The sequence below is a fragment of the Pleurodeles waltl genome, chromosome 10 (assembly GCF_031143425.1).
Source record: "Pleurodeles waltl isolate 20211129_DDA chromosome 10, aPleWal1.hap1.20221129, whole genome shotgun sequence".
Taxonomy (NCBI): domain Eukaryota; kingdom Metazoa; phylum Chordata; class Amphibia; order Caudata; family Salamandridae; genus Pleurodeles; species Pleurodeles waltl.
In genome coordinates, this window is record NC_090449.1 from 1,018,127,429 (window position 1) to 1,018,141,138 (window position 13,710).

The 13,710-nt window shown below is 44.1% G+C and overlaps 1 protein-coding gene across 1 annotated transcript in view; it reads right to left on the bottom strand.

Moving 5' to 3' along the window:
- COL6A6 (collagen type VI alpha 6 chain) overlaps positions 1–13,710 on the bottom strand; it is a 446,491-nt gene that overhangs the window by 67,098 nt on the left and 365,683 nt on the right. The window contains exons 23-26 of the mRNA XM_069212366.1: positions 13,116–13,169; positions 11,332–11,367; positions 3,396–3,458; positions 1,031–1,093 (exon numbers count right to left, since the gene is read on the bottom strand). Coding sequence (XP_069068467.1) covers positions 1,031–1,093; positions 3,396–3,458; positions 11,332–11,367; positions 13,116–13,169 — 216 coding nt within the window. The remainder of the gene's footprint in view (positions 1–1,030; positions 1,094–3,395; positions 3,459–11,331; positions 11,368–13,115; positions 13,170–13,710) is intronic.

The following is a 13,710-nucleotide window of genomic DNA, read 5'->3' on the forward strand; positions in this document are numbered from 1 at the left end:
CGTCATGGCAAGTCAGTAGGGTAGTGCAATTTTTTATTATTATATTAACCCTACCCATATTTAGCCTGCCCTAACACTCTAAATGCATGACAGACGCCACTTCCCTGTTCTTCTCCATTTGGGGTTTGACTTTAGAGAACCAGTGATGGATCTTCAGAATTGTACCTTTGCACTTGTCATCCAACAAGTGACCATCTCGTGCTCAGTAGAAGAAGATGGATTCTGGGTTCTTCTCCATGTGATGTTCGCATACGAACATCAGATCTTTTGTGGTTAACAGCGACCAACCACTCATCTTCAATCAACCTAATTCTAATGTACTTAATGGCAAAGTGAGAGACAACATTAACAGCAAAACATTCTTAGATCAGTAAAGATAAAAGAAATTCCACAAGGAGCTTTCAGAAAATATGTTGTGCCATAAAGCACAGGCATGGAATAGCGGTTGGACCTCTAAATCTAATCTAAAAGTTGCTTTAGAACCAAAGCAGCTGTACTGATATTTTCAGAATATTCTTATGATAAAGCATATGTGTTCTGGGCAACATCAATTACAGTACTCCGGGGAAGACATTTTTGGTTAGGTTAAGTAAAACCAGGATATACAAGTAAAAGAAAACATGCTTAAAATCTCAGAACCCATCATAACCAAATGAAAATGCAACCTAGCTTGCACAAAAATAACTCAAAAATGTCCATTGTAAGACTCAAAACTGAAAGAAATGCAGACACAGGTTGCGTAGCAACAGCCATGTGAGTTAATACATCCATCCTTCGAGGTACTCAGTAGCAGGTTTTAAAAAATATAACAATTCTGTCACATAGTGTAGAGCAGCGTGCAACACAATTCCCAATGATTCTACAGTCCATTTGTCACTGGGACCTGAGGAGAACCTCAAATTTGTCATCAGAGAGTAGTAAGACTGCATCAAAGTTGAGTTGCTGGGACTATGTTACATGGAAAACCATCCATTTCAACAACCATTTAAAAATTAGTCCAGTCTTTTCACCTAAAATGCTATACACTTACCGGAACGCCCTTAAGACCTTGGGTTCCCTTTGTTCCAGTTTCACCGCGGACTCCTTCATTGCCCTGGTTTATTGCAAAAGAAAGAAGTAAAGGCATTACTGTATGGTGAAAATACCAATGGCCCAAGAAGAAAGGAGGAAAGTGACTCAAAGGAAATTCAGATGACAAAAAAAACTAAATACCACATTGGTGGTCTAGAAATATAAGGGCGTACCTGGGAAAGCAGTGTGGGGAACACATGCTTGAGGTGTTGGAAATAACAAGCAAATCATAATAAGACAGGTAGTTTCATAAAGGATCTTGAAATAAGGGAAGCTGGAAATTCTTTTTGTTAAGTTAAATGAATTTTATATAACATACGCTATGCAATTAATATAGCCTTAGAACCTGCCGTAGTCGGCTCTACCGGCTATTAAAGGCCCACTCCCGCGTTAAATGACCGAGTCGAAGGCGAGGGCATTTAACAAGTATCGGTCATTTAACAAGTAAAGGGCCTTTAATAGCCGGTAGAGCCCGCTACGGCGGGTTCTAAGGCTATTAGAACATTCTGCCACTCAGGGCAGAATGTTCTATTAAAAAAAAAAAAAATTGCTCACAGAGCCCGAGGGGATTAAGATCCCCTCGGGCTCCGTGAGGCTTTGTTCACAACTGTTGCTGTGAACAAAGCGAACATTGGAATGTTGGCGCTGCTGGCTTTTACCCGCCAGTAAAAGCCCGCAGCACTCCATTGTTTTCAATGGACATGCCAACGTTCGAATGTTTTAATATGGCTTAGTAGCTCTCGCACTTGGTTCTGAGGCTCCCTTCACTGGTGTGGTCAGCTTTCTAGCTATTTATTGGGCTGTCAATGTATAGATTCTGTGATTAAATAAAAATAAAAAATAATTTCAGAGCTCGTAGGAGTCCTCGAAGATACTGACGTATGCTAGATTGCCTGAATGCCAACGTTGCCTAGTTTTCATAGCACCACATGCTTACACCCACTGTCTCTCACTCCTGCAGGTTCCTTTTTATCCCTGCTTTCTCTCTTGTCCCTTGTCATTGATTATTTTTCTCCTTCTATCTCTCTTTCCGGCCTTTCTGTTTTGATCTAGATCAGTGATTATTAACCTGTGGTCCGAAGTTATTAAAGTATATATAAGTAAAGAAGCAAAATGCACAGGTGAAAATTGTAAAATGTTCTGTACATGTGACGGAATTCGAAATTGGAGGCTAAAAATTCCCTTAGTATCCTTGGATTGATTCATGAGAACAGTGCAAGTGCACCAAACAGACTTTAATATAGATGATGAGAGCCCTTAACTGAATTTATAAATATGCCAACCTTCCCATTAAAATAAAAATAAAAATATATATTTGTTTGTGAATTAGCTAAAATATTTCAGTGGTGTATTGGTTTTAGGAATGCTTGTTTCTGGATTTTTTTGTAAGGTTTTTCAGTTCAAATCATCGAAAATGTCTGAGCTGTGGCTTCCAGTAATGACTCAATGAGGGTCCCCAGATTCTACTCATGATTTATTCAGATCCCTGGTTCAAGTAATTATTAAATGGCAGTACTCAGAAGTCAAAAAGTCAGGAACCGCTGATCTAGAACAGTGTCTGATAATAACAAATAAGGCCGGTCCGGGCCCTCCCCAAAAATGGGTACCGGGTTCCAGCACCTGCAACATTGGCACAGATTAAGCACTGGTTGCAAGGTTCTACTGATTGCTTATGCTTCTCTCAGTTTTGTATCGTGTGATTTCACAGAGGCTGGAATAAGTCTGAAGCATTGTGTTGTTGTTTACGTGACATATATGAGCAGAGTTAGATGTGTGTGGGATGTGTTATGCCTTATGTACTTTCTATTTTTGTTATGTGTGCTACGGTGTTCGATTTAAAGTGATCTTTGCATTTCGATAAGTACACAGTGTATATCTAACAGCTTCTAAATTTGTGCAACTTCTCATAACCTAACTATTACTGACTGACTCCTAAACTGTCACTCCACCTTCTGTGGGTTGGGGTCTTGCACGCCTTAATGATCCCTTTTCAAAAATAGGCCAATACCAATGAGTATCTCTGATCTCAGGCTCTTAGGGAAGAATAAATCAATGAATAAACCAACTGGCCTGACCACATACAGTGGGGTTCTCCCTCCCTGGTGCTTAGATTTCTGGAATAGTGGGTGTGAGGTGGAGCAGGCAGAGGGAATAGGAACACCACTGGAAGACATGAATGTTGATGGTTGAGTTGAGTAGCTGAAGGGGGCTTCCCCTAACAAACCAGATTAAATGGCGCAAAGCCAAAGCCCACCATGTGTGTATTCAACACAAGTGATTGGCTTGGCCAGACCTAAATATGAGTGTTCAAATTCAAGACAAACCTCTGGTCCTGGGATTCCTTGTGCCCCTGGATCACCAGAAAAACCGGGCGCTCCATTTGATCCCTGTGGAAGTGGGAAATAACATTATTATATAACACGGTCACATGGCTATGGTGCAATATCATATATGCATTTATTGTAACAAGAGGTGAAAGCCAATTTCAAAATGTGTGTATCCACCAAGCAGGTCCAGCACAGGTGACTCTACAAGTACATTTTGCCCAAAAATAGGCATTTATATTCACAGACTTAACACTCTGGCAATGCAATGTGCTCTATATACCAAAAGTAAGACAGAGTTGATCACTGTAATAGGTGTCTTTTTCTTTACTGGACAAATTAGATGAATCAGGAAAGTATGGCAATGAGATTGAAAATGTTCAATAATTGTCTGAAGCAAGCACAGGGGTGCTCCCATATGCCCCATGAGGAAGGGTGGTCTACAATATTATCATGTTATGAACATCAACTGCAGCTATATTGTGAAGGTAAATGTATATATGCAAAAATAGGTTTATTATTATTGTTAAACCCCAATCTATGTTCCTTGAGACATATCTTTCTACCTGATGATATATATGTATCATCAAGGACACAGATGTGGAGTTGGGAATAGCAAATGTAGAGTTACAAATGTATATACGTCACTTCACAATATAGTGGGAGTTGTTATTTTGGATTTAATATTTTGATAAGAGGATATTACTTAAAGAACTAGAAGGAATAGCAAGGAATGGGAAAACATCAAACTGGCTAACTTTGCTGCTAGGCGATATTAAACATCAGCTCAGTGTGTCTTCAGAAATGCATTAATTCTGAAGTAGAGCGCAAAGCTAGGGTGGTTCCACCCTTCCAAGCAAACTGGTAATAAGAGCAAGACAAAAAGGAAAAGAAAACCAGTCTTGAGCTACTGCTACCAAAAGAAAATGCTTGAGTATGGAGAGCTTAGCATGCAATTATACACCAACTGTCTCAGTTTCACAACAATGTCAAACTTAGGCCCAGTTATGTCCTGAGGAAGACTTCTGAAAAGTGTACCCTAAAAAAAAGGAAACGAGAGGGCATGACCAAGATGGTGGACAGTTAGGAGGGGTTTTCCTGCCTTCCGTCCCCGTTGCCTGTGGATCCCCCATAGTCCTCCGGCTAGGGCTTGTAAGGCACCTCACCCACAAGGCTCATTGCGGACTGAGTCAGAACAGGCGATGAACTTACCGGCTGAGGCTGTTCCGCCGCCACAACCACAAAGCAACATAGGGTCTAAGATGGCGGGCGCTGCTCACTGGCTCGTGGCAGAAAACGAGATGGAGACCCTCGCTTGGTGTCCACCTGATGCACTCAGAGAGATCACCATACACAGCATTACGCACCCCTCTCCAGCGACTGTGGTTGCAGGCCTCTGATGCCGGCTCTACCGACGTCAGCGATCCTTCAGGCCTCTTCTGCAGCATCCCCAGTCATCACTGAGAGTCTGTCCAGTGAGAACTGAGATGCTGCACCAAGTGGCAGAAGACAGTGCCTGCAGCAGGGAGTGTGGGGGGGGGGGCGGCAGCCAGGCTCTCTTGCCCCCAAGCTTGAGACATATGAGCCAGTGGGAGGTTCTGCGGATACCTGAATGGCTTTCGGGCATCGTGTCGTGGTACCTACTCCCCCCGCAGAGTGCAGGACAGTCAGCACCAACCGCTGGTCAGACTGCATCCAGAATGTGCCTGACCAGCCTTACCACTCCAGGTGACACCGTCACGACCAATTGCAATGGTGCCCAGCCTATGAAGGTAGGCCCTGAATACGGTGCCCCTTTCTGGTCTTCCAGCGTTAGACTCCCCACTGCGCCAAAGGTGATTGCACCATAGTCTGCAGTATTGGACCCGGACTTCTTCATGGCAAGTAGAGGATTCACTCCCCGGGGCCTGGCAAGTGCTCTGCCTTAACACGAACAACTCCAGCGAGCTGGGATCCTTGTGAGACTTCCTGGTGCCATTTCAGTCGCCGACAGGGAATGTAAGAGTAGGGGCTGTGCTGTCATGCTGGCCGTCCAGTGGTCCATCTGCACCACTCAGGACACTTGCTCTCAAGACCCGTAAACTCTGCTAGTTACTATACCAGGCACAGCAAGAGGAGTACACTGACCCTACCCAGAGACCCAACTTTGTAACTTACACTGCCTGCTGGAAACAGAGACAACCTTGCTCAATGTGGCTGCGTGGGCCTGTGACGGGGCACAGTTACAGTCTTGGCGAACTTTGGGATCCTGCCCACTCTTCCCCCAAGGGTGCCTACTTAGTGACCACCAGTGCATCTCAAAGCTAGCCGGAAGAGGCCTTACAGGGAGGTTGCTTTCTGACTCCGTATGCCTATGGGTGCCTAAGACCCCAGGGGCATGCTGCACTTGGAGGGTCTCAGGCCTGTCCTACATGTGCAGGACTGTCAAAGACACTACCTGTGGTCGAGGTGATCACCCATGGTGGCGGCACGCACAAAGAAAGATCGCTCCCTCAAGGAGATGCTCACGAAGCTGTCGGTCAGCGACCAGCCCTCCCAGTCCAGCCAAGATCATCTGCCAGGAAACTCTTTTTGCATCTCTTAAAGATGACCTCCAAACTGCCAAAATAGGCTTGTACCAAGACCTAAAGTCAGTTCAGAAAGACTTGGCCAAGATTGGGGACAGAATTTCCAAGCTGGAGGACAACACGACTAGCCGAGATGAAGAACTTGAACAACTCCAACAACAGCTCATTTGCCTCAAGGAAGAACACATAGCTCTCCAAGCACATGCAGAAAATCTAGAAAGCAGATCTAGTTGCAACAATAATTGCATTAGGGGAGCCCTGACAGCGGCGCAGGGGAGTGATATTGTGTCTTATATAAGAGCCCTCTTTGCCTAAATCCTGAAGTCCTCAGAAGCAGACATTCAGCTGGCTACAGCAGCTGGAGACAAAGTGGGCCTCCCCTGCTTAGCGAATTCCCGTCCAGCTGATGTTCTGGTGTGCATTCATGATTTTCCTATGAAAGAACAGATAACTTTCCAAGCTTCATCCACTGCAGTTCAGAGGCCACATCCTGATGCTACATCAGGACCTTCTGGTGCTAACTCTCCTAAAGAGAAGGGACTTTTGTCCTGTTACCACTCACCTTCGAGAGAAAGGTGTCTCCCACTCCTGGGATCATTCATTTCGTATCATATTCCACTGGGAGGTAAAGCTATATCAAATTTGTTGCATAATCCCTGCATGTGAATTATTGTGAACTGAGAGAGAAATCGATGTGGCCGACCGACCTAGCCCTAAAAACTGCAAAAGCTCCAAGTGCTCCAGATGGCAGAGGGACTTGTCCTAGACCAGGGACCTGCGACAAGACCCCGAAAGCATTGTGCAGGAATGGAAAGCGGTGTTGGAGATGCTGACAGAGGAATTAGACACACTGGAGATGACTTGAGAAAAGAGAGATCCATGAGAGTGGGTACTTTGGGTGACTTTGGGGGTCCTGTGGGTGTTTGGGGGGTCGCCACGATAATCATAAGATTGCTTCTGTCCACAGACACTTAACCTTGACCATTGCTGGAGAGATGACAGCTTATGATCGAGCTCACACCCATCCAGAGATATTGTTCATGCTTGTGTTAGAAAGAGCGGTTTTAAGGGGGGTACTCATGTTTTTCTAAAGGGCATTATTCTCATGCAACCGCTTCCCATGCTTGGGCTTTACGCTTCAGCAACACACACCAGAAACATAGGGAGACCACAGGTGTAGGGACTGCTAGGATGCTCACACAACAACACTTCCATGCACAATATGTTACAGATCGTTACATTCAATGTGAAGGGCTTCAATAACCCAGTAAAGAGAAGGGCCATTTTATCATACCCAGAGCACACAAAGGAAGATATCTGCCTCCTCCAGGAGACACACTTATAGGCACTGGCACTGTCTTATGTCCTGGGCCTACCCACAACAATTTCACTCCTCAGTAGCCAACAAAACTACGGGTGTAGCCATTCTTGTTTCTAGATCGTTTAGGGGGAGGTGGAGGACAAACCTACAAAAATTATGCATTTGTTGTTAGTTTGCCAAGTGTAAGTTGGGGGCTACACTATTATCCATGGCTCCATCTATGCACCAAATGAGGGCCAAGAACACTTCATCCGCAGAAGGGGAACAGAAATCATGGCCTCCAGGGAAAAGCTAGTTTTATTAGGAGAAGATCTTACTCTTGTATTCCATAATGATATAGACCACTCACCATGGGGGAGCAGGGGAAATCTTGTGCAAAGGCTCTCAATGGTTGCAGGAAATGGGGTTGCAAGACTTGTGGAGAGTTTGTCATCCACAGTCCTGAGACTACACCCTCTACTCTAACAAAACTTATGCCCACTTTGACCACTTTTTGGGGACTAAAGATTTACAGAGCATGACTATCGCAATTGAAATAGAGCCGCATTCTCTATCTGAACATGTAGCTGTGATTGTAGACACTTGTAAGTTTGGGTCCTACTGATCCATCTCCCTCCTCAATGTCAATGCTAAGCCACTTTCCAGTATTCTGTCGGCCTGACTATTCTTACTTATGGCTGGCCTGTTCAGTCCTGACCAGGCAGGATTTGTCCCCCACAGGCAATGCAGCGACTGTACCAGGAGAATCCTCCATATCACTGATAAGGCCAAGCGATCCAAATGGGAAATCTTACTACTGACCATAGTCATTTGATCGCGTTCACTGGCCCTATCTGGTAGTGACATTCGCTCATTTTGGTTTTGGACTATTGTTCCACAACTGGATAATGAGCAATTTTGGTCACCTGAGAATGGCTGTCAGAGTGAATGGTCAAACATCAACCTCCTGCCGCATTTGTAAAGGGACGTGACAGGGGTGTCCGTTGTCATCCCTGTTGTTTGCGCTATACATGGAGCCCTGTACACAGTGAGCACATGATCACCCGAACATCACTGGTGTTCTTTTTGGGGGGGAGGACCATACCCTCTGCCTGTACGTGGACAGTTTTATTGTGGCCCTGGATAACTCTCTGGCGGCCCTTCTGGCATTCTTGGAGGAGGCGGGGCGGTTTGGGGAGGCAGCTGGCTTTGGATTAATATTCATAAATTCCAGGCCCTTAACCTCTCAGTTCTCTCAACCACAGAAGTGCAGCTTTCGTGTTGTTTCCCTATACAATGGACATCAAGCTCCATTCCTTACTTAGGGATTGAAGTGCCCCTGACAGTGGCAGATACCATTACAATAAACTATCACAACTTACTCCGGCAGGTCACTCGTGACCTCGCTCAATGGTGATTATACTCTCTCTCATGGTTCGGCCAGATCACCTAAAATGACTGCTCTCCCATGAATTGTTTTTCTATTCCAAACCCTCCAGGTCGAACCTTCTGCTGGAACGATTAAAGCAATACAACAGGTATTCTCTGCTTCGTATTGGCTGACAAATGCCCACAAATGTATTGTGAGCATAGCTATTGGTCCCATACGGAGGGAGGACATCCCAAACCTCTTAGCATACTATCAAGCCACCGAGCTCTGCTACTTAGTTGAGTGGTCCAGGGCTGAATCTGAGAAACCCTGGCTATTTATGGACCGGGTGGACGCAGGCAAACATTTATGGAAAGTTCCACTCTTGAGGAGGTCACAATGTTCCTGAGGTCTATACTCTCCTCTGATTACCTAGTCAGTACTGAAGGCTGGGACAGAGTAGCAATCCGCAAAGGCTTGACCTAATTTCCTTCTCCTCTGATACCCATAATTGGCAATGCAGACTTCATTCCGAGACTCAACCACATTGCGTTCCAATTATGGCAATCAAGTGAATGCCGATCCATAGGCCACCTTTTTAGGGTGGACCGCATCCTCTCCTTCAATCAGCTGTGGGAGGACTTTAAGCTTCCGGAGAGAGAGCGGTTCTACTACCTACAGGTTTGACACTAACTTTCTCACCCTACTACGAAGGGCAGAGGCCAAATATCCCTAACAACCTTTGAGAAGTGGCTTCTCTGAAAAACTACAAACAAGGATATGATTATGGAACTCTATAGCATCTTACTGCATATCTCCCCATTTCCTAAAACCCCATGGGCGAAATGCTGGGAACTGGAGCAGGGTAGACACTTAACACCTAAGGAATGGGGTGATATACATTATCACACTGCACACAACTCCGCAAGTATCGAAACAGCCACTAAGATCATCACCTAAAGGTGCTACCCTACATGCAGTACGGACTGTTGGCGCCAATACGGGTCTCCTGGCACGCTACTTCATATATTGTGGGAATGGCCTATAATTTTGCATTTCTGGGACAGGTCCTTCATGACATAGACACGCACTTAGACACACAACTGCACAGAGTTGCCACCTCCACAATCTTAGAACTGCCCAACTGACTCACTTATCTGCTCAAATTCTGATCTCCCTAACCAAAGAGGTTGAGACAACCATGTTAGTATCATCTTAATGTGGTGGGTGGGACTGCCCAATGATGAAACTTGCCACAAAAGAGTGTGTGGGGCTTTTCTGAACAATATCGTTATGCTTTGTTGTGGAAATTATCCTGTATCTTCTATTTCTGAGAAAGGACAGGAACGTACTCCTGCTATATAATAATTCTGTAATATATAACCAAAAGGAATGCGGCAGTAGATGGTGAAAGATCACCAACAAAGGGGACACATTTACATCTAATCTAACATCAAGGATGGTCAGAATATTTTTTAACCAATTCGATATCCCATGTTCTCACCTATCTTTGACTGTTCTTTGACCTGATTTGGCTTGGTCAGTGTTGATCAGGTGAGCCGGTAGCTTCTTAGCAGTAAGCCCGGATCTTTTTATGATCCGTAGCCTGCTTTTTTATTACAGGATTAGCACCTCCTACTAAGGTCCCCACTGTGAATTTGGAACTGTTCTGTAATTATAACAAGTTCCTCCAAGATGTAAACTCATGGTTGTTCTTCCATTGGTAAAAAGAAACTTAAAACCATTTCACCCAGTTGCCACCCCACCACCCTTCTTTAGGCTCTGGTTACACGAATGCAGAAATACGGCAATTTTCAGCGTTTGGACTGTCATGAAAAAGCAGTGGTCTAAGATCCCAGGAATCTTGGATTCCACCCCAGAAGGGATCTGAATCTGCCCTAGTGAAGATGATGGATGATTTGAGAATTATCTTAGATCCCTGAAAAGTGAGCCATTTTGCAAACTAGAGTCTTCTAACTATGCCATGGCTTTAGTTTTAGTCTCTCAGTTTTGTACGCTCTTGCATAAATAAAAATTGAATACAACTTCTGAAAACTTCAAATGAAAAAGAAACCTGACACAGATATAGGTTCTCATTATGAACAAGGCAGTCGAAACCGCCGTGTTCATGCTGGCGGTCAAACTACTGACCGCCAGCGTTCCCGGATCCCCACCGGATGCATAAAGAACATTCCTGTGGGCTGTTACATTGACGGCGGCTCTGTGCGGCAGGTGCAGCTGCACCCATCGCGCAGACCACTGCCCGAAAATCGGGCAGTAACCTGCGCAATGGAGCACTGCACCGAGGCCCCTGCACTGCCCATGCCAAGTGCATGGGCAGTGCAGGGGCCCCCAGGGGTGCCAGAATTTTTCTGGCAGGGGAAACCCGCCAGGGAAAGACTGGTGGCTGAGGAATCATTATCCGAGGGGCCGCACCGCTGATAATGATTCCGACCGCCGCCAGGCTGCCTAACAGAGGCAGCCTGGCGGTGAGTGAGGGCTGCCGATGGCGGCCCTCATGGGGTTCTTTACGTGGCGGTGTGGCCCGCCATGCCGGCTGGTGTGTTTACCCGCCACCAACGGTGTGGCGGGCCACACCGCCATGTACATAATGACCACCATAGTCTCTACATAATATTCACTTTCACATTAGAGTAAACGGCCATCTTCAGAATGTAAAAATATGTGGACATGTAATACCTTTGGCCCCAGGATTCCCTTCCGACCTTCCACCTTCTGCAAAAAATAAAATGATGGAAACGTTATTATTGTAACATTCAATGCAAGTGACATAGTTATGCTGATAATTTTTAAAAGAAAGTGACACATAAATAAAATGATGGAAACGTTATTATTGTAACATTCAATGCAAGTGACATAGTTATGCTGATCATTTTTAGAAGAAAGTGACACATCTATTCTGAAGAGCTTAAAACCTTATTTACATATTTGTGTTGACGAGCTTCACTAACATGTGACATGCATGTTTTGATAAGCCTCAGTAGTATGCATTATATCATAACAGCGATTCTAACAGAATCCTTGGCCAATAACGAAGAATCACAAATAATGAATAATAAATAAGGACAATTTAAAGGATCCATTTTTTTTCTTGAACTGCTGTCTTAAAACAAATATACTGATAACAATTGTTGTTACTTTTTTTAACATGCAGCCTACTGTCCCCGTTTGACATTATGGTCAGCTGCTTTCCCAAATTCTTCATTACCCGTTCTCCAAACCTACGGCGCCACCTTACCTCTGCGCTGCTGGTAGGTCAGCAGATTGGGTGCAGAGTTACATTTTATTCCAATAACAATTGTTTTTTTTTCTTATCCCATGCTGATGACTACTTCAAACAGGACCCAAGTTATGTTCTCATTACAGGGATGCAATTGTGTCCTAGCAGAACGTGACTTCGTTGGCAATACAAGTGAAAACAGTAAAATAATAACATCAGAAAACAGAAGAATATATAAAATAACAACACAATTTCACTAAAGGAGACTCAGTATAGTGAGCAGTGCTCTGATGTGAGTGACAGCACAATGCAAGAGCCTTCATGTCTGAGTCTCACTCACCATGAAAGAGATTTGAAGGCTCTGAATGTGTTTCATTTTTAAATAATGACATTACCATTATAATAATATACTAAATTATTACTTTAGCCATGATTAGGTTTAGAAACTTTTGTTTTTATCTGGGATATTTTCTTCAATCTCTATGCTAAGACATGCTTGTACTAATGTGCTGCTCTTCAGTACCAAGTGACACACATGTGTTGTAGAGCCTTAACGTGAAAAAGCAGACATACTATGTTAACCTTCAATGTAAAGTGGCAGCCTCCGTTTGATGAGCTTTGATACCAAAGGGCACAGATGTGTGAATGATTTTCAATACCAAGCATCATACACATGCTAAAAAGTACTGTTACCAAGCGACTTCTGTGTGCTTATTCTTGTGACTCTCTTCACAACTATATATATGTGCTAACGAACTTCAGTATCAAGGAGTAGGCATTTGTTGAAGAGCATCAATCCCAAGTGACATATCCCAATCAAACGTGTTATCAAGAGATGTATATGTGCTTATTCTTCTGCCACACGTCACTGCCAAGCAACATACATGTGCTAATCGTCTTCAATATCAAGCAACAATCATGTGTTGTTGAACGTCATTACCAAGTAACATATATGTACTGATGATCTTCGGTATTGAGTACCATGCATGTGTTGAAGAACCTCTATCCCAAGTGACATACACATACAAATTACACACATCACCAAATGACTCATGTGTGACTATTCTTGTCTTAATACACTTCACTACCAAGTAACTTGCATGTGCTAATGATGTTCAATATGAACTAATATGCATGTGTTGAAGCAATTCAGCCTTAAGTGACATACATCGGCAAGCGCTGTGTTCCTGGTTTTCCGACTTCACAACATACAATAACAGACACAGGAGAGCATTAGCCTTACTGATTTCCCTTTGGATCCTGGTGATCCTGGTGGTCCATGTGGTCCAAAGTCCCCCTGTAGATATAAAATACAGAACTGAATCAGTATAGGAAATGTGAATAAACTCATAGCAATTAATGTGGTACATTGTGGGAGGCACAGTTTTAAGGGACTCCCTGGATCATCAAGTTCAGCATCTTGCTATATTATGTTGCATCAATGGTGATGGGCCTTTTCATATTACAGATTGCAGAAGTGGTGTTCGTACAGACGGGCTGGGGCTAGAGTACTACAGTGAATTGGGTTTGAGATGTGCACTAACAGAATCTTAAAGAAAACTATGGATGTGAGAAGCCTCAGGCTTTAAATAAGCTGCGGTAGAGGTTTGACACTCCACAAACAGAAGGAACCACAGAGATTAAACAGTTTTAGTAAGGGAACTTTGGGTCAAATTTAGTATACTGCTATATTATATTACTAAACCAACACCACCAATGAACCCACCAGCAGAAGCAAACACTTTACAAGACAATCAGGCACTGCATCGACCTCCTGGCAGACCCACCTATTCCTCACTCCACACAAAAGTGCAATGCCATCAACCTCATCTTCGGTG